Here is a 21,976-nt window from a genome sequence, read left to right as displayed (position 1 = left end):
GCATGTCCCCAGTCTCTGACCATCTCCTGTAGCATGTCCCCAGTCTCTGACCATCTCCTGTAGCAGGGGTTGACAAATTTGCTTGGAATCTAGGAGCCAGCTAAAAAAGTTAGGAGCCGGGTCCGTGACGGCGATCTGGACCTGTCCCTGGCCTGACATGGAGACAAGTGAGGGGAAGATAGCCCCAAGCCCCTCACCTGTCTCCAAGTCATTGCCCCCCATAGCTCTTAGGGGGACATTTTATTTATTTTTCTCTCTGACCCCAGATCTCATATACAAGAGGACCTGTCATGCTTTTTTCTATTACAAGGGATTTTTACATTCCTTGTAATAGGAACAAAAGTGACACATTTTTTTTTTTTTAAAGAACAGTGAAAAAAATAAAAATAAAAGTTAAAATTAAAAAAAAATAGAGACCTCCTCTGTAACTTAAAAAGTGCAACCTGTAGAATTTTTTAAATGTCGCCTATGGAGATTTTAAAGGGTAAAAGTTTGTCGCCATTCGATGAGCGGGCGCAATTTTGAAGCATGACATGTTTGGTATCGATTTACTCTACGCAACATTATCTTTCACAATATTAAAAAAAATTGGGCTAACTTTACTGTTGTCTTATTTTTTTTTTTTTTATTAAATACATTTTCCCCAAAAAAGTGCGCTTGTAAGTCCGCTGTGCAAATACGGTGTGACAGACAGTATTGCAACGACCACCATTTTATTCTCTAGGGTGTTAGAATAAAATATATATATAATTTTTAGGGGTTCTGAGTAAAGGGAAGGAAGATAGGCTGGCAGGCAGGGAAAATTAGCATTGCATCCATTAGCATTGCTGGTTGTAATTCCAACGGCCACCACAAGAGGGCGCCAGATTACAGAAGGAACCATAGGATCGTAGAAGGCCTCAAAGCCGGGGGCTAAATTACCGGCCGGCGGCGGCGCGGCCCGACGCGATCGCGCCGGGGGGGGGCGCGGAGACAGCATACCCCCAGCTGTGCTGCCCCAGGCGCCAGGTCTGGAATTCTAGTCGCAAATGCGACCGGGCGCCCGGGTTTTGTCGAGCCCTGTCCTGTAGCATGTCCCCAGTCTCTGACCATCTCCTGTAGCATGTCCCCAGTCTCTGACCATCTCCTGTAGCATGTCCCCAGTCTCTGACCATCTCCTGTAGCATGTCCCCAGTCTCTGACCATCTCCTGTAGCATGTCCCCAGTCTCTGACTATCCCCTGTATAAAAATATTTTTAAAAATAGTCAATTTCGGTATCGGTGTTGTTTCGGTATAGGTTTTCGAGATCAAGGAAGATTTATTTTCGGTATCGGTTTGGCACTAAAAAAAACATTTGGTGCATCATATATATATATATATATATATATATATATATATATATATATATATATATATATATATATATATATATATATATATTATATATTAAAAATGGGGGAGGGGGGAAAAAGGGAAGATGGTGGGACTTTAGATGAAGCACACAGCAAGTAAAAAAGTTGGTCAAGCGACTAGAGAATGACATTTATTCATATTTCATAATCCATAATCCACCATAAAACATTTTGGGCATCAAGCCTCTAACAAACATTTTGGGCATCAAACCTCTATAAGGTGGATCTTAAATAGACATACAATGTATAAAAATGTATCACAATCCGATAGATCTTAACATTTGAAAAAAGCAGCAATGACAATTAATGCATAAAGTACACAGAGTGATAGTAAATGATATTGAATACACATAAAATCAAATGATGTCTTATTATTCCATGATTAATGTAGAAATTAAAAAACGATAAAGGCTCGACGCGTTTCGCGGCATGACAACCGCTCATCAGGAGCAAAATCATGGAGTAAATCTAAAAGAATATAATAAAAAAATGAACAAAAGATAAGAAAATAAAATAACAAGGATTGAATAAGAAATATAAAAGGAAGAGAAGTATAATTTTATAATTAATGAGAGCTATACAGTTTTGCTCTGCGATGCTGTGGCAATCCTCGATGCTAATCTGCTGGTGTGTGGGTGCAGACGTGAGTTGGATGTATAGCTCTCATTAATTATAAAATTATACTTCTCTTCCTTTTATATTTCTTATTCAATCTTTGTTATTTTATTTTCTTATATTTTGTTCATTTTTTATTATATTCTTTTAGATTTACTCCATGATTTTGCTCCTGATGAGCGGTTGTCGTGCCGCGAAACGCGTCGAGCCTTTATCGTTTTTTAATTTCTACATTAATCATGGAATAATAAGACATCATTTGATTTTATGTGTATTCAATATAATTTACTATCACTCTGTGTACTTTATGCATTAATTGTCATTGCTGCTTTTTTCAAATGTTAAGATCTATCTGATTGTGATACATTTTTATACATTGTATGTCTATTTAAGATCCACCTTATAGAGGTTTGATGCCCAAAATGTTTGTTAGAGGCTTGATGCCCAAAATGTTTTATGGTGGATTATGGATTATGAAATATGAATAAATGTCATTCTCTAGTCGCTTGACCAACTTTTTTACTTGCTGTGTGCTTCATCTAAAGTCCCACCATCTTCCCTTTTTCCCCCCTCCCCCCATTTTTTATATTTTGATAGGGATGGAGGCGGGCACCTCTTTCATGCTCGCTTCATTTAAAGTCCCAAAATTGTGCTCTGCTTATTTATATATATATATATATATATATATATATATATATTTATTTATTTTTTTTGTTTTTGATTGTATTTGAGGAGGTAATATTGTGTAGCGCGGCACCAGCAGGTTAACATATTTAAATACACAATTAAATACCATACTGTTGCTGTGACACTGTCGGTTGGAGTCTAAGCAACTAATGATTCTGTGTTACCAGGGTTGAACACTCAATGAGGACAGTGGTGTCCACAATTAGGACCGAGACACCTCAGTGCCACCCCGTACCATGCCTCCGATAAATTCACGTATCGGTCTCGGACAGGTGCATCAGTGTAGTATTGGGAGAAAACTAATCTAAGGTCTCTGAAGATGACACGTGGCCACAAAACTAAACTGGACAAACATTAAGACCCCTTTCACACCACACCGCCAATAGCGTGGGAGTTAAAAAGCTGCTATTTTTAGCAGCGTTTTACCGCCGGATTTGGGGTGCATTTCGGCTGCTAGCAGGGCGCTTTTACCCCCTGCTAGCGGCCGAGAAAGGGTTAAAACCGCCGGCAATATGCCGCAATAGCAGCGTTTTGCCGGCAGTATTACAGCGCTGCCCCATTGATTTCAATGGGGAGCAGCGGTGGAGGAGTGGTAAACACACCGCTCCTTCACCACTCCAAAGAAGCTGCTGGCAGGACTTTTCCCTGACGTCCTGCCAGCGCACCGCTGTAGTGTGAAAGCCTTCGGGGCTTTCACACTACAGACAATGGTGCAGCTTCTTTAGGGTGGATTGCAGGCGCTATTTCTAACGCTCTAACGCTATAGCGCCTGCAAAACGCCCTGGTGTGAAAGGGGTCTAAGTGGAACTTTACCCATAAAAAATTGATAAAAAAAAATAATGTTCTTTAGCAAGGAACATACAGTCTACATTAATAATGCTACCATAATGAATGTGTGCTGTAAATTGCCTCCAGCATTGCTCCTGTTTCTTCTTGCTGGAGGCCGCCGCTTTATGATTTACTGCTGTTCAGAGCCCCTGAACAGCAGTTAGGCTTGATTCACACTAATGCGTTTTTTCATGCTTTTTGTAGGAATCCAGGACGTTTGTTTTTTGTTTTTTTAACATGGGAACCTATGGAACATGTTCACATCAAAGCATTTTTTGTGCCTCTGCATTTTTTGAAAGGGTCAGGGACTTTCTGAAATGCAAAATGTTGTATTTTTAGGATCACTTGATTTCAATGGAGAAGTTGCAGATAAGCATGTAGTGCGTTTTTGCCACAATTTGCATTTTTAAATCTGCCCAACAACAAATTTTCCCCCCAAAAAACCTTTAAAAAAAACAAAAAAAAAAAACATGAAAATGCAAAACACAAATTGTGGCATAAAAACACAGAAAGCACAGCAAAAAGCACTGCAGAAAGGCTCAAAAACATACATAGATGTGAATTGAGCCTTAGGCTGGTTTCACATTAGTGCGGATTTCCCTGCATCCAATTCACATGACAGTAGAGTGTGTCCAGCTCACAATGGAGCCGATCCACACATCTCCATGGCGGCTGCGGAGCGAATTGCGCAGAGGTCCTGTGCGTCTTTAGCTTCATTTCAGGTCCCCTAAAATGAAGAACAGTGATGCACCGGACCCCTGCTGTGAGCTGTGTGCAAACCCAGCCTTAATCATATAGCGGAACTAAACCCATTGATTTAATGGTTTCAAAAAATAGTTACAAACATTCCGGAATTGCTAACTGTCACATTTGCTTGTACCCCCAACCAAACTGTCAAAACATCAAATGTCTGGTGTGGGTGTCATAACTGATCACATGTGCAGCACCATGGCAGTTGCAGATCAAACAGAAGACGTTCCTTGGCTGTAAGGGAAGTTCGGCCTCTGCAAACTCAGCAGTGCCTAAAAATAGAGCTCAACTGAGCATGTGCAGAGCAGAATGAGACAGTATATTACTGGATTTTAAACAGTATAGGCATTATTATTAATATTTTACATAACTATACCTGCAAAAGTGGATAGTATGAAGTGATCTAGCATGACTTCATTTTCTGACTAAAGTTCCGCTTAACCAATTAAAGACCGCCCAACGCACATATACTGCGGCAGAGCAGCTCTGTTGCGCAAAACAAGGTACCTGTATGTCATTCCCTGCAATAGTTAGTGTGGGCGGAGGAGGAGCTTATGTGCATGTCCACCGGCCACCCGCAATCGTGGTAGAGAGGCAGAACGGTTATCTGCCTATTTAAACAAGGCAGATCCCCGTTCTGACAGGGGACAACATGGAGATCTGCTGTTCATAGTGATCAGGAACAGCAATCTTTGTGTTCTTCCTGTCAGCACTTCCCCCACACATCAAGGCTCCACACACACTATTAGATTTTCTGCTGATTTTTGTCTTCAGACTTACCAAAACCATGTAGTGGAAGGGCCTGCCTGATATGCATACACATTGAAAATCTTAAAGCGCTGTTTTAGCCCTAAACATTTTTTTTTAAAAGTCAGCAGCTGAAACAAAAGTAACTGCTGACTATTAATAAGGAGACTTACCTCTCCAGGGCGCCCGCAATGTCGGCCACCAAGGCTGACATGTCCCTCGGCTCTCGGGTCCCAGCGCTGCCATTCCAACTAAGGGAAACAGGCCGTGGAGCCTTGCGGCTTCACTGCCCGTTTCCTACTGTGCATGTGCGAGTCGCGTGGCACTTTGTGAATGGGGCGTGCTGTGTTAGGGAACACACAGTTCCCAGAACACAGCGCGCCCCATTATCCAGAAGACAACGCGGAGGAGGGGAGAAGACCGAAGATCACCGAGGAGCAGGAAGAAGGCAGATTAGGAAGACTGCCTAGCAACAGGGATTTCTGGGCAGGTAAAAATATATATATTTTTTTTTAAGAATATTAATGCTTTTTTTTTTTTTATGGTGGCCCTCCACTTTAAGGCTTGACCTCATATTATATGGTTTTGGTAAATCTGAAGACAAAAATCTGCAGAAAATTCTAATAGTGTGTATGGGGCTTTAGAAACACACTGAGGATACACAGTTAACCCAGTGTCATTTAAACAGTAGTGATGACTAGTGTCATTTATACAGTAATTAGTGCATTTTTATAGCACTGATCACTGTATTGGTGTCACTGGTCCCCAAAAAAAAGTGTCACTTAGCATCAGATTTGTCCACCGCAATGCTGCAGTCCCGCTAAAAAACGGCGCCATTACTAATAAAAATATCCCATAGTTTGTAGATACAAAATTTTGCGCAAACCAATAAATAATCACTTATTGGGGTTTTTTTTTACCAAAAATATGTAAAAGAATACATAACAGCCTAAATTGATAAAGAATTTTTTTTATTTTTTTGGGATTTGTATTATAGCAGAAAGTAAAAATTTTACATTTTTTTTTAAATTGGCAGTCTTTTTTTGTTTATATCGCAAAAAATTAAAAACGCAGTGGTGATCAAATACCACCAAAAGAAAGCTCTATTTGTGTGGGAAAAAAAAAAAAGGACATCAATTTTATTTGGGTAGAGCGTCGCATCGAATGTACAATTTTCAGTTAAAGTAGCTCAAAAAACAGCCTGGTGATTAAGGGGGGTAAATCCTTCCAGGGCTGAAGTGGCTAATCACTTCAGCCCCGGAAGATTTTACCCCTTTCCTGACCAGAGCACTTTTTACAATTTGCCATTGTGTTCCTTTAACCGACAATTGCGCGGTCTTTCAGACGCTGTACCCAAATCAAATTTGTGTCCTTTTTCTCCCCACAAATAGAGCTTTCTTTGTTATTATTTGTTATTTTCTGCACTATAAACAAACAAAAAAAAAAAAAGCAAACGTTTTGGAAAAAAAATAAAATATTTTTGACCTTTTGCTATAATAAATATCCCACAAAAAAAATTTAAAAAACTAATTTCTTAATCAGTTTAGGCTAATATATATTCTTCTACATTTTTTTTTTTTTAACCAAAAAAAATATTACAATATGCATATATTGATTGGTTTGCACAAAAGTTTTAGCGTCTGCAAACTATGGAAAAGATTTATGGAATTTTTATTATTATTTTTTTTTTAACTGGTAATGGCAGTGATCTGCGACGAACAGATCGGGGATTTTTTTTTTTTTGAGACCACTGGCATTTATACAGTGATCAGCGCTATAAAAATGGACTGATTACTGTGTAAATGTCACTGGCAGGGAAAGGGATAACACGAGGGGGCGATCAAGGGGTTAAATGTGTGTTCCCTCAGTGTGTTCTAACTGTGCAGGGATAAGATTGACTAGGAGAGGAGACATTGTTTTTCCTACTTAATAGGAACAAACGATATGGCTCCTCTCCTCTGACAGCACAGGGATTTGTGCGTTTACACACAAGTCCCCGTGCTGGCACTCGTGCGTGGCTGATCGTGCCCGCTGGCCATGCACATCGGGTCCCCCGCCACGCAGCGGGCGCCCTCTGGTGGCTGAAAAATGGTAGGACGTATCCGTATGGGATTTCGCCCAGGAGAGCCATTGTGCCGCAGTATATCTGTGTGACATGGTCGGGAACCGGTTAAACTGAGTAAGGGGTTCTTTACTGTAAGAGCAGAAAGGATGTAGCGGTATCTGTGGGGACTTTTGTACTGAATATCAATGGCCATCATGACGCATTGTCCTGAACGTTGGAAAAGACTTCAAAAGAGCCCCAAGCCTGACTGTGGATCACAGAGTGGGTGACACCATTACACATGGGGGACACCGCTGACCTTTGATGATGAGCTCCCTCTGGGGATCCGTGGAGGTGTAATGGGGGTTGGATTTGGGGATGAGGATCCTCAGGAGGAGGAGGAGCCTGCCCTCTCCTGGCTCCTCATTGGCTGTGATGGCTCTCAGCACCTCCTCATCTCCTCCAGGGCAACTCAGCCCGGCCAGTAGGGGGAGCAGCTCCAGCAGAGTCCCATCCCCTGCCTCCTCTTCCTTCCTCCAGCTCCGCTCTATACACGAGCCGCACAGCCTCTTATTCAGCACCTGAGCCTTCTCCAGCCATACCGACACCGCCGCCCAAAACCCGCCCGGGAGCACCGAGCCCCCAGCATCCCGCACACATACACGGCTCAACTCCGGCATGCCTAACACCACCGGCGCTGAGAGACAACGTGTCCGCCTGTCAGTCTCCAATACGGAACTCACTCTATGAATAAGAACATTTGGTCTACACAAAGATGGCCGCCGCGCATTCTCTCTTGGCAGGCGCATGCTGATGATGCCTATTACATAGTAATATCACGCAACAACACAATCGTTAATAAACTCGCTGTAAATTTATGTAGCACTGTTTACAGAAGCGTTTGAAACGCAAATGAGAAATAAATAAACAAAGACCTGCAAAAAACAATGGGCGATTGTACTGTTTCCCTTATTAAAGATGGCGGACGAGGCTCCGCCTACAGGAACTAACTGGAGTCGGGTCCTGGCAGCTGACTGGTACTGGCAGAGGTTGTGTTGTGTACAGGTGAGTAGTATGGGGGAGGGTGCCAAAAGCCAGGGCAGCCAATCAGAAGCTACTTCTACAATCACCATTGCTGCAAAAACTGTTTGTATTTAAAGGTATTTTTTGTGTAGTCAGATGTCTATAGAGCTGACAATGAATGAAGCACCTGACATATACCTTGTCACATCACACACATACTAGGGCCATTTTAAACAGGAGCCAATTAGACAGGCTGAGGCGTGTTTAAAACGCGCAGCTGCAAACACCGGGAAATGTCTCGCTGCCTATGATTAGCTGTGGGCAGCGCCAGCTTCCACGTGGGGTTTCCAACATGCCCGAGCCCATCTCTAGAGCTAATTAACCTCCCAGTATGTGTTGAAGGAAATCGGAGCACCCGGAGGAAACCCACATGGCCACAGAGAGAACATGCAAACTCCAAGCAGATAGTGTCCAGGTTGGGATTCCCATTGAGGGAGCAGTAACGTCACAATCTCCACCTCATCCAGGCCAGAGAATGCTTTTTATTCATTGAGTAATATACAGGGCATTGTCTGAATGGCACCCATTCCAAAAGCGTGACATCCCCCCCCCCCCAGTTACTATTCATTAGGGCAGCGGCTTGGCATGGGACTCAGAAGACAGAGGTGATCACTGTAGTAGTGGCGGCTTCTACAGTGATTGGCAGGGTATGGAATATGTTTACCTACACAGGTCTAAGTTGGAACAATGGAGTTGATTTGTGCACTTTGCAAGTGCAGTTGCACTCTGCAAGGGCATTTTCCACCAGAGCTTCCTAAATGTGTTGAAGTTTCACTTTGCAAAGAATACCCATTAAAAAAAAAAAAAAAAAAACAGCATTCTTGCTTGCACATGATTGGATGATGGAAGTCAGCAGAGCTTTTGCTCATTGACTAGACTTTGGAGCTAATGCGCTTGCAGAATGCAGTCTGTTTGCCTTTTGTAAATCCAGCCCAATGTAACTATGCAAAAAATTCCATCCCTGGAATTCAGTTTTTCTTTGTGCACTGTTCCACATCACACAGCTGGAACCTTTGGAAACTTAGCAGAAAATAAAAAGCTATTAAATCTGAACTGGATTTCTGACAGGATAGAGATCACATTAGGAGCAGACATTTCTTGTAATTTAGGTATGCATATTCTGGCTTAGCGGTGTATACACTACAGTTGTGTTTTGCAACCCCCCCCCCCCAAAAAAAAAACAGATCCTGTTCCCTTAAAGCATGCATAACAGCACAGTGCTTGTGATGTGTTATTTGGCCCCTTCTATCACCTACAAAATCTGTCTGATCCTTCCTGGCTATACCCTCCCCCTGTAAACTGACCACAGTATATCATGGCTGCTGAGCCCTGACACCGTGGTCAGTTTACCATCAGTTTTCCATCATCCGCAGCTCTGCTCTCCAGTCTCTCCTCTGTCCTATCTCCCCCTCCCTGCCTGCCTGCCAGCTAGTCTGTGCCACTATGCTCCCCGCCCCTTCCCATCCTGCTGCTATCATAACTGTACTACAAAAAGCCCATCCCCTCTGTTAGCTAACATTATCTGTCCCGGTGTCGATGCTGCAAAAAAAATGCTGATTATACTTTATAGCAGACGTCTTCCAAGGCTCACGTGACTCCTCGGATCTCTCTCCTCCCTGGCTGACGTCAGAAGCAGTGCTTGTCCCTGCCCACTATAGCTGTCAGCCGGGCAGAGGAGAGCGGAGTCACGTGAGACATGGAAGATGCTCTGCTATAATGTATAATCTGTAGGGTTGCTGAAATGAATCGATGCATTGGGATTCTGGTGTACCCGATGTGGCATCTATGCATCCGACCGGGGGGATCCCATGCACTCCTCTGATGGTCTCCTGTGCCCCCCCCCCACCCTGGCCGCCGCCATAATGGTCCTATGCGCATGTGCATGGGGAGTGCTTTTACAGCAGGGAAGGAGGGGGGCATGGTTGCAGTGCCGTGCACGTGTAGCGTGCCAGTGCGCAGGCGCAAAGCGGCCGTTTTTAAAAGCCCAAAGCGCCAGAGCTCCTGTAAGCGGTAGGACACAGAGCTGTGGGCTTAGTAAGCATCCCAGTGGATCAGATCATGGCAAACTTAAGACACCTACTCGCCATCAGGTTGTGCAGTGTATTGAAAATGTATATATTATAAGACTATAGCACAACAGTAATTGCGCTTTCTTTTTTTTTGGGGGGGGGGAACCAACTTTATTAAGTATATGCGGTTACAAACATATTCAACACTCAATAAAACAATCTCATGAAACAGAGTAATGGCATAGCAGTACAAGCCAATCAGATGTTACAGAGTCATCAGAATACACAACTAACACACCATGCCGTGATCGACCAGGGGAAAATGCACTTGTTATACCATACCCCTACCCCCCCCCCCCCCCCCCTTCAAGCAGGTAGTTTTCCTGTTGCCTTCTTTCGCTCTGTGTCTCATTGCCGATTCATCCTGACGTTACTGTAGTTAACCCCTGCATTTATCCAATTTTTACATACAGGTTTCCCCATCACCTATCCATCTGTTCCATATTTTGGAAAACTTTTGTAAACATAACCTGTGTTGATATATCAAATTTTTAAATGGCAGCATGTTCTTGACATCCCTTTTCCAGTCGCCAATAGTTGGAGGAGAACTCCTCATCCACATACGGGCCACTGCCTTCCTAGCTACAAACAGGGTTTCGTGAATAAATGTTGCCTGATAATTGTCGATGTCGATATCGGGCAGCAGTCCCAAGATACATAGTCTTGGGCCTGGTGCCACCGGAGAGCCCATGACATCGTGCCGGGGTTGTGACCACAAGCGGGACAGCTGGATGATTGGTCCGGTCTGAATTTAGCAAGTCTCTGTGGTAAGAGGTATGATCTGTGGATAATGTATAGTTGTGTCAATCTATCTGAGAGCTTGTGAGACATCTTCGGGACATTATCTAGGATTTCATCCCAGTCAGTGTCGGTAATGTCCCCCAGATCTGGTTCCCAGTTTGCCTTGGCTTTCTGGATGACTGCTACTGTCTTGGGGAGGTGACGTGTGGAGTAGAGATTGGAAATCAGTTTTCTGGAGTCTGCGTCTAGGAGTATATCAATGAGCGGGGGGCGTGTAAGAGACAGCTCTGTATTTCTAAATTGGGCTTTCAACGCATGGCGCAATTGGAGGTAGCCAAACTGTAGGCACTGCGGTAGTTCAAATTCCTCCTGGAGAGAGCGAAATGACTTCGGACCCAGCTCCGTCATCACCTGATATAAATATACCACCCCGTACGAGGCCCAAAGTCCCGCGTCAGGGAGCTGTTGTAGTTCCACCAAATGGATGTTGGCCCAGAGTGGTGTGTGTGAGTGGATGTGCCCTATATTTAATTTCCTTAAGGCCGTTTCCCAGGTTTTTTGATGGTGTTCCAGCATGCCATCATTATATCTACAAGGCCGCCTGTGTATTTGTCCGCCCCTGAAGATGGCCTGCAGTGGGGTCATTATAGGATTACCCGGGTTGTCTCCTACCAGGGCTCGATATCTAGAGGCCTCTGTTGTATTAAAATAGTGAAGATGGGATAACTGTGCTGCAATGTAATATTCTTGTAAGTCCGGGAGCGAGGCTCCCCCCATGTTCGCGGGATTTTTAAGCGTCTGCCAGGCCGATTTATGCTGGCCGTGACCCCATACAAAAGTGTTGAGGATGCTCTCCAGTTTTTTAAATAATCTAAGAGGGAGACGTAGCGGGGCGTGCCAGACCATGTATAGAATTTTGGGCAAGAGTACCATTTTCACTAAATTGATCCTGCCCATAACCCCCAAAGGCAATTTGGTCCAGGCCTGTGTCTTAAGTTTGAGCAGCGTAAATAGGGGTTCTATATTACGTGTGCAGTAGTCCCTCAGGTCTCTTGTGACCTGCACCCCCAGGTATTTAATCTCCCCCACCCTCTGCAAAGGAAGTTCTGGGGTGTTCTGTGGTGGTGGAAACTGGTCAATAGGGAGAATTTGGGACTTGTCCCAGTTCATACGTAGCCCTGAATAATTGCCCATGCGTTCAATGATGGTCAGTGCAGCCCGGAGAGATGGACCTTGGTCAGCCAAATATAAGAGCGTCGTCCGCGTAAAGACCTATTTTGTCCAATGTATTTCCAACACGCAGGCCCTCTATATCTGGGGATGCCCTAATAGCCATGGCCAGAGGTTCTGCCACCAGGGCGTACAGGAGAGGGGACAGGGGACATCCCTGTCTAGTTCCCCTCTCCAGTGGGAACTGCTCTGACATCCACCCATTGACAAAGTGTTAAGAACTTCGGGTATTGAGTCTGACTTAGTGGAAGGGGACCTCTCTTACGGCTCTGGTTCTGGTCTCACTGGAATGGGAACAGGGAGACCGGAGCGCAGTGGGGTAGGAGAGTCCAGCCAGGTGCAGCAGCAGGTGTCAGGAGATGAGGATCCTCTGAAGCAGGAACTCTCTGTAGCAGGGAAGCAGAAGACTGCAGGCCACTGGATCAGGATGGATGGATCCTCTGGATACAAGGTAGCAGATACAGGAACAGGCAGGAGACAGCAGAGGTATCAGGTACAAGCAAGGGTTCGGCAACAGGAAATCAGTCCAAGAAGGGTCAAACAAGCCGGGGTCGGAGCAGGAGAGGTCAGCAAGGTCAGACGGAGCCGGGTCAGATATCAGATGGGTAGCAGGCAGATAAGCAGGTATTTTCAGGCACTAGCTGCAGACGAGACAGCACAGAACCACTGTAACTGCGCCTTTAAAAAGGGCCACTGGCGCCAATCGAGCTAACGCTCGTCCGTGCGTGCGTGTACCGCGCACACATACGATCGACGTGCACCCGCGCGCGTTGGAAGACGCTCGTGCCCACGACGACCCGCGGCACGAATGCGCGTGCGCGTACGGAAAGTCGATCGTACGGAACGGACGGATTCCTGACACAAAGACTCTGGCCTTAGGCGACTGGTATAGAATACGTATCCATTTCTGGAAGTTGGGTCCAAATCCGAAGCTACCGAGGCATTCCCACAGGTAGGGCCATTCTACCGAGTTGAAAGCTTTCGCTGTGTCTAACGCTGCAATGACTCGCGAGCCCGCGTTTTCATGGCGCGCCTGTAGATTCATAAACAACCGCCGGATGTTCATAGCCGTGTTCTTCCCCGGCATAAATCCGGTTTGAACGGGGTGGACAAGAGACAGTATGACTCGATTTAGCCTAGTGGCTAAGATCTTCGCCAAGATCTTGATATCCACTTGTAACAGGGATATAGGTCTGTAGGATTCAGGGTATCCCGGATCCTTCCCCGGGTTGGGGATTACTATAATTTGCGCCTCTTGCATAGATGGGGGGAGAATCCCTGCGCTAAATATGTTATGGTATAGTTTTGTCAGAGTGGGGGTAAGAACTTTGGAGAAGGTTGAATAAAATTCTAGGGGTAGGCCATCTAGGCCCGGGGCTTTGGACTTGGCTAGTTGAGAAACTGCCTCTGCTACCTCCTCACTAGATATAGGGGCTTCCAACATCTTAACTTGGTCAACATTGAGCCTCGGGAACTCGATCGCGTGTAGTTCTGCTTGTATGTCCTGACTCGTGTGCGCGAGGTGGGTCTGATACAGCTCCCGGTAGAAAGTCCTGAACATATCAGCCACAGAGGCGGGGTCGGTGACCCCCACGCCCTGTGGAGTCCGTAAGGATACTACCACCGGGGGTTTGTCATTTAGGTTTGAAAGGTATGCTAGGAGTCTTCCGGCCCTCTCCCCGTGTTCAAATACCCGCTGTCTGCTGAAGAATATATGTTGTTTAGCTTTCTCCATATGGAGCTGGGATACTAGTCTAGACTGTAATTTAACCTGTCTTAGTTTGTCTGCATTGGGGTCAGCATTGTAGGCCAGTTCCAGCTCTTGTAATTTGGTCGTGGATAGCTGCACAGCTAGGCCCGAAGAGCGTTTCAAGCGGTCAATTTTTCTGGACAGTAGCCCACGGACATGTTCCTTAAACCCATCCCACTCCGTCGGGTCAGTGTATGTAACTCCGGTCCCGCACAGTATATGGCTGAGCTCTCCTGCAATGGCCTCTATATCCAGTAGGCTAGACAGCCAGAAAGGGTTGAGCCGCCATACCCGTTTAGGCGCTGATCCCGGGAGCACGATAGTCACCCAGCACGGGGAGTGATCCGAGAGGGCCCGCGGTGCCATCCCCGATCCCCCCACCCTGGGCAGCAGTATATTAGAGAGCAAAATGAGATCTATCCTAGACATCGTGCCATGACTTGTAGAATGGCAGGTATATGCTCTGGTGGTTGGGTGTTGGTGACACCAAGCGTCTGTTAATGCAAATTCCGACATCAGTTTGCCAAATCGTGTCAAGTTATGTCCGTCAGACTGCTGTGTCCCCCCTCCCGACCTGTCCAGCCCCAGATGCATAGTCATGTTGAAATCCCCCATCCATACCGCCGGTATCGAGGGGTTCTGAGCCATATACACCAATCCCTTTGTAATCACCTCAAACGTAAATGGGGGAGGAACTTAACAGGCCAAAAGGAGAAATGGGCTCCCCCCTAGTAGGGCGTGCAGAAACACGAATCTGCCCTGTTGGTCTGTCTCCATTGCTATCAGTTCAAAAGGGGCCTTTTTAGCCACCAGCACCGAGACCCCCCCGGGATTGGCTTGTGTGGGTGCTATGAAACACCCATCCCACCCACGGCCGTCTCAATGCCGCCTGGAGGTGGCCTGTTATATGCGTTTCTACTAGAACTATTACATCGGCCCTCTGTGTCTTGAGGAAGTTCAGAACAGCAGTTCTTTTAATTTTTTTATACATCCCCCTAACATTCCAGGTCATAAACTTCATAGATGCCATATCCCTGTCCATCGTATACTCGAGGGGCAGGTGCGGCTCCGGTGCGGCCAACCCAGGAGTGGCGCAAATCGCTTGCCCCTCCCCGGCCGTACACACCCCGCCCCCCCTTCCCCCTTCCCTTGGTCGTTCATACCGCATCCAGCATACAATTAATAGGTATTTCCCGTGTAAATAATAACCAAACAATACAACCCAACCCCCCCCACCCAGCTTTACACCGCCCCAACATGGTGAAAGCATATCATCCCGAACTATAGTCTCAACTCTAATCATCCAGTGCAAAAACGCAACTGGAGGTACACCATATTGAACAATATTGTGCATATTGCACCTAGTTGAGAACAGTCCTCTGGAGGCAGCTCTTCACGCTGTCAATCAGCGGAGCTCCACGGTGTGTCACAGTGATTGCGCTTTATACTAGTACCTCTGCTTTGCCACTTAGGACTATGTCTCCTCATAAGAGGGCTTCAGGGGGAGGTAAAAGAGGCACCAGGAAATCACCGCTCACATCTAGGGGTTCTGGACACGTCTGCCGGATACCACCCCCCCCCTGCAAGACTGGAGGCAGCCTCTCTGTACCCCTGTCAGGTTTTGCAGCCTCTCCCCATGTTTCAGCCCCTGATAATGTTACAGAAGACTCTTTAGCAGGCATCAGAAGCCATCTCGCCTCACTCTCCTACTGGTACACATGCACAGGGCCCTTTGGCTTAAGCATTGGGCAGCTGAAGCTTCATGCAAAAAGTTTTTAACTGGTATCCCGTTTCGCGGAGAACGCCTGTTTGGGGATGACCTGGACAAATATATCCACGTTGTTACTGATCAAAAGGAAGAGTAAATGTCCTTAATTTAGTAGTTCTCTGTCCCCAGCCCCTAGAGCCTCATGGAGCCTCCAGTGGTGATGACCTCCCCAGCCAAATACAAGGGGAAAGATCCAAAGTCAAGCCCAAGGACAAAAGAAGCCTTGGGGCCCAAGATCTGGTAAATAGAACCCCAAAGCCTCCCTATGAAGGGGTGCCCCCGCTCGGCTGAGTGCGGGGGAGGCTGCTGCAGTTTGCAGGCACCTGGCGGGAAGAGATTCAGGACAGATGGGTAGCCTCCACAGTGTCTCTGGGCTACAAGCTAGAGTTTTGGGTGCTTCTGCTATCTTGTTTCCTAAAGTCAAGAGTCCCCAGGGATCCAGAAAAAAAGAAGGCCCTTACTTCTGGCCTTAAAACATCTGTTATCCCGAGGGGTAATTATAGAGGTGGCCCCGGAAGAGCAAGGCTCGGGGTTCTACTCAAACCTCTTCACGGTTCCAAAACCAAATGGGGATGTCAGACCTATTCGGGATCTAAAAGACCTGAACCAATTTCTAGACATCTGTCCTTTCCACATGGAATCTATCCACTCAGTAGTCTTCACCCTTCAGGGGGAAGAATTTCTGGCATCAATAGACATCAAAGACGCATATTTGCACGTGCCAATATTTCCCGCTCCCAAAGATTCCTAAGGTTTGCGGTGGATCAGCGCCACTTTCAATTTGTGGCCCTTCCTTTTGGTCTTGCTACCGCCCTTCAGGTGTTCACAAATGTTCTAACCCCGCCTCTAGCAAATCTAAGGGCTCAGGGCTTAACTGTGATAGCTTATCTGGACGATTTGCTACTCATAGAACATTCCGTAACATGCCTAAGCCACAATGTGCTCTGCACGGTAAAGTACTTAGAGTACCTAGGTTGGGTCTTCAATCTAGAGAAATCCTCCTTGCAGCGCCTAAAGAGGCTGGAGTTCTTGGACATGTTCATAGACACAGGCCAAAAGCCAGGGCCATAAAGGATTTGGTCCGCGTAGTCTCAGCAAAAAGAAAACCCTCTATCTGACTATGTATGAGACTATTGGGGAAGATGGTCGCCTCTTTCGAGGCTGTCCCTTACGCCCAGTTTCACTCGAGGCCTTTACAAAACAGCATCCTCTCTTCCTGGAACAAGAAGGTTCAAGCCTTGGATCCTCCAATGTGCCTACCCCCAGGGGTATGCCAGAACCTCAATTGGTGGTTACTGACCAAGAATCTTCTGAAAGGAAAAACCTTTGTCCCAGTTACTTGGAAACTCGTTAGCACAGATGCCAGCCTAATAGGCTGCGGAGCAGTTCTGGAAGAAGCTTCCACCCAGGCAAGATGGTCCAGAGCCGAAAAACTCTTGCCCATCAACATTCTGGAAATTCGTTTAGCCCTCAGGGTCTGGACTTGCAGACTACAGGGTCATCCTGTCCGGATACAGTCCGACAATGCCACGGCTGTGGCTTATATCAATCACCAGGGAGGCACCAGGAGCCTGGATGTCCAAAAGGAGGTGAATCGCATTTTTTTTCTGGGCAGAAAGGCATATTCTTTGCCTATCTGCGGTCTTTATTCCCAGGGTAGAAAATTGGCAGGCAGATTTTCTAAGCTGCCAGCAGCTGTGTCCAGGAGAATGGTCTCTACACCCCAATATATTTCAGACCATATGTCAACCCCGGATGTAGACCTGTTTGCGTCCAAGTTCAACAAAAAACTGAACAGCTTTGTATCAAGGACAAAGGATCTGATAGCACATGGGTCAGATGCCTTAACGATTCCATGGGATCAATACACTCTGATCTATGCCTTCCCTCCAATTCCGCTTCTTTCGCGGTTCCTTCGGAGGGTCAAGAGGGAAGCAAAATTGGTCATTCTGGTGGCTACGACTTTGCCCAGATGACCTTGGTATGCAGAGATGGTAAAGATGGCAGTAGGGAGACCTTGGGTTCTTCCGTTGCATCCAGATATACTCTCACAAGGTCCAATATTCCATCCTGCCTTACAAAGTCTAAATTTGATGGTTTGGCTGCTGAGACCCACATTCTAAGGCCGTGGACTCTCGGAATCAGTCCTTTCCACTCTGGTTAATGCTAGGAAGCCGGCCTTCAGCCTGATCTACTACAGAATCTGGAAGGCAAGGCATATGTTTTCTGGTGTGAACCCAGGGAATGGCACCCTAGAAAGTATGCCATTAGCAGGATGCTTGCCTTTCTTCAATTAGGCATTGAAATGGGACTGGCTTTGAGCACGATCAAGGTCCAGATCTCGGCCTTATCGTTATTCTTTCAAAAGCCACTTGCCTCACATTCCCTGGTCTGGACCTTTGTTCAGGAGGCACTATGCTTGAATCCGCCAGTCAAACCTCCTGTGTGCCCATGGGATCTGAATTTGGTTTTGTCCGTTTTGCAAGAACAACCCTTTGAACCATTACACCATGCTTCTTTAATTCTTCTGACAAAGCAATTAGTCTTTATGGTAGCTATTTCCTCGGCTAGAAGGGTATCATAATTAGCGGCTCTTTCTTGTAAAGAGCCATACTTGATTATTCACAAAGACAGGGTGGTGTTGCGTCCTCGCCTGACTTTCTTACTTAAGGTAGTGTCACGATTCCATCTGAATCAAGATGTGGTCCTACCGTCCTTTTTTACAGATCCGCAGTCCACAGAAGAGGAGTGGGCATCTGCAGGCAACCGCGCACATAAGAAAGTCTGATTGTCTATTTATTCTGCCAGAAGGCCCCAGAAAGGGCCAGGCAGCTTCAAAATACACTATTTGTAGATTTCTAGATGGATTCGACAAGTTATTATTCAGGCCTATGGTATAAAAAAAGAAGATTCCTCCTTTTCAGGTTAAAGCGCACTCAACTAGAATGGTCAGTGCTTCATGGGTAGTGCATCACCAGGCCTCCATGGCTCAGATCTGCAAGGCTGCAACTTGGTCTTCAGTCCATACATTCATTAGATTCTATCAGGTGGATGCAAGTGTGCTGCAGGCAGCAGTTTAGATCCTCTTGTCTGTTGGCGGTCTATGTATTTTCTGATCTGTGTCTCCCTCCCCTCAATTTGGGCATTTCTTTAGGACTTCCCACTAAGTAATTAGCAAGACTCTGTGTCCCGTGATGTATGAACAAGAAAATAGGATTTTCAGGGTGGGGGTATCTGGGAGTGTGATCAGGGTGGGGTTATCAGAGTGGGAAGATATCTGGGGGTGTGATCAGGGTGGGGGTATTTGGGGGTGATCAGAGTGGGGGGGTATCTGGGGGTGATCAAAGTGGGGGTATCTGGGGGTGAACAGAGTGGGGGGGGGGGTATCTGGAGGTGTGATCAGGATGGGAGTATATAAAATTCCACGGTTATGGATCGCAAACTACTTGCTGACAACCCATGCTTCACCACTGGATGGGGGGGGGGGGGGGGGGGGGGTTACTTTTTCTGCATGGGAAAATCACAAGTATGCTTTAATGTAGGTTATAATAAAATATTTATTATTTAAATATTCATGCTTCCATTGCATTCTCTGTGCAGCTAGGTTATGCTGCTTTTGATAAAAACATCTTATTTTTTCATGTGCACATTAATATTCACAGCTATCTCAGCAAATCTATGTAAATGAATCAATCTGTCTTAGGTTGGAGAAGTGGGGAAGGACCTTTAACCTGTAGAGTGATAGAGTCCTAAGTCCGGGCTTTATCAATATGATCAGTGTCAGCAAATAATATTCAGGAGAAGAGTAATCATTGTGGTGCTCCTGATATCGCCTGTATTCAGCTCCTGCCGGACTGCTGTCTGTCACTTTCAGAAATCCCTGATTGGTAAGTATAATGTTATTTATGGCTCTTGCTTGTTTTTCTATTAAATCGTATGATATAAAGCTGTATGACAAAGCTTTTGCTCCGATGACACGTCGTGCTGCTTCTCTAATGTATGTCAACACAAGATCTACAGGGAACAAACATGATAGAGTTTTGTACATTTAGGCCTAATGTACACGGGACGCGGAGGCAACCTCTTCTGAACGATGTTTTTGACAGCCTGAAACCGGCATTTAAAAACGCCAGTTTAGCCGCGTTTTTCTGCATTCCTGTCTAGGAGCATTTATTTAACCACTTGCTTACTGGGCACTTAAACCCCCCTCAGTCCCAGACCAATTTTCAGCTTTCAGCGCTGATGCACTTTGAATGACAATTGCGCGGGCATACAACACTGTACCCAAATGAAATTTTTATCATTTTTTTCTCACAAATAGAGCTTTCTTTTGGTGGTATTTAGTTACAGCTCGGAGTTTTATTTTTTGCTAAACAAACAAAAAAAGATGCAAAAAAAAAAAAATCATGTTTAATAGTTTGTTATAAAATTTTGCAAACGGGTCATTTTTCTCCTTCATTGAAGTGTGCTGATTAGGCGGCACTGATAGGCTGCACTGGTGGGCACTGATGGGCTGCATTGGTGGGCACTGATAGGCTGCATTGGTGGGCACTGATAGGCTGCACTGGTGGGCACTGATAGGCATAGTTAAGGCGGCACTAATAGGCACAGATAAGGCGGCACCGATGGGCACAGATAAGGCGGCACTGATGGGCAAAGATGGGCACAGATGGGTGGCATGGATGGGTGGCACGGATGGGTGGCACGGATGGGCACTGATAGGTACCACTGATAGTTGGGACTGATGGGCACTGATAGGTGGCACTGATAGGTGGCTCTGATAGGTGGCACTGCTGGGCACTGATGGGCGGCACTGCTGGGCACTGGTAGATGACACTGATGGGCACAGATAAGTGGCACTGGGGTGCAGCACCTTTGAGGCAGATTGTGGGCACTGCTGGGTGGCACTGTGGGCACTGCTGGGTGGCACTGTGGACACTGCTGGGTGGCACTGACGGGGGGCACTTACTTTTTAAACATTTGGCACCGCAGGTGGGCACTGGCAGGGGGCAGGTGGGCACTAGCAAGGCTGGCCGTGATCGGGACTGATGTCCCGATCACGGCCGCCGGTGATCGGCTTCTTTTTTTTCTCCTCGCGCTGTCAGCGCGAGGAGGAATAATAGCCGATTACCGGCTTCGTTATATCACATGATCAGCTGTCATTGGCTGACAGCTGATCACGTGATAAGGGGTCGGGATCGACCCCTTGCACGGATCGGTGATCAGGCGAGTCTCATGGACTCGCCGATCACAGAGCGCGCCGTGCGCGCCCCTCAGGGGGCGCGCAGGCCGCTCGTGCACAGGACAAAGTCAATAGACGTAGTCCCGGCAAAGGAGATCCGCGCTGTAGCCGTCATTTGGCTATAGCGTGGATCTCAAGTGGTTAAGAAAACATCATAAGACGCTCCCAAAGCACAAAAAACAGTATTATTTACCAATTTCTATGAGACCAGAGCGAGTAGCAGCAGCCGAGAGAGCAGTGTACTTGTATCTACCTCAATGTCTGTGCTTTTACTATGGATGATGTTTGATCAGGTTGGCGGTCAAGCTGGGGTCAGGTAGGGTCATCTGGTTCAAATCTAACAACATATGGGTCAAATTTCAAATCTACTTCGGCTAACAGCAATGCTAGTGGTGTATTGGATTGGATCATGGGCTCATTAGGGGTATATAAATGGTCTATGAAGCATTGCAAGCAATTACAAGTTTTAAAAATATTTTTTTAGTGTTTTTTCATAATTTTGCTATCATTTTATACGTTTTTTAATGTAAAAAAAATGTTTCTAAGCTAAAACGCGGATAAACACCGGTGCTTGGCGTCTGAACTAATTTTTTTGCCTTCAGAGAAAAGTCTCTAAACGCAACTGTCTAAAAACGACATTAACCAGTTGCCGCCTGCCATATAGCAAAATGACGACGGCAAAGTGGTTTCGATATCCTGACCGGATGTCATATGACGTCGCCAGGATATCAAGCTGCTGCGCGCCCCCGAGGACGTGCATCACGGCGATCGTTGTTGCGGCGTGTCAGTCTGATACACCGCAACACCGATATAGGTAAAGAGTCTCTGTCACGTGATCAGCCTTGTCCAATCACAGCTGATCACAGTGTAAACAGGAAGAGCCATTGATCGGCTTTGCCTCACTTGCATCTGTCAGACACGAGTAGAGGAGAGCCAATCAGCTGCTCCTCTGACGGGGGGGGTCTTTACTGATTGATTATCAGCTCAGACACCCCGCCCCCCCCCCGAGGAAGCACACACTGGACCACCA

At 46.2% G+C, this 21,976-nt stretch overlaps 2 protein-coding genes across 5 annotated transcripts in view; one reads left to right on the top strand and one right to left on the bottom strand.

Moving 5' to 3' along the window:
- The window catches only part of TRMT44 (tRNA methyltransferase 44 homolog), a 114,484-nt gene extending 106,657 nt beyond the window's left edge, over positions 1–7,827 (bottom strand). For both annotated transcript variants that reach the window (XM_077477853.1, XM_077477854.1), the window contains exon 1: positions 7,383–7,827. In XM_077477853.1, coding sequence (XP_077333979.1) covers positions 7,383–7,743 — 361 coding nt within the window. In that variant the 5' untranslated portion in view covers positions 7,744–7,827. The remainder of the gene's footprint in view (positions 1–7,382) is intronic.
- A 232-nt stretch (positions 7,828–8,059) lies between these two features.
- Positions 8,060–21,976, top strand: part of ACOX3 (acyl-CoA oxidase 3, pristanoyl) — a 172,265-nt gene continuing 158,348 nt past the window's right edge. For 2 of the 3 annotated variants that reach the window (XM_077477851.1, XM_077477852.1), the window contains exon 1: positions 19,397–19,591. The gene's annotated coding sequence lies outside the window, so the exon portion shown is untranslated. Of the gene's footprint in view, positions 8,129–19,396; positions 19,592–21,976 lie in introns of those variants that run through there. The other variant, XM_077477850.1, reaches the window with a different exon arrangement.

Source organism: Lithobates pipiens, unplaced genomic scaffold, assembly GCF_037356315.1.
Source record: "Lithobates pipiens isolate NorthernLeopardFrog02 unplaced genomic scaffold, aLitPip1_a1.2 Scaffold_13, whole genome shotgun sequence".
Lineage (NCBI taxonomy): Eukaryota > Metazoa > Chordata > Amphibia > Anura > Ranidae > Lithobates > Lithobates pipiens.
The sequence above is the reverse complement of the archived record's forward strand: the minus strand, read 5'-3'. Positions and strand labels throughout refer to the sequence as shown.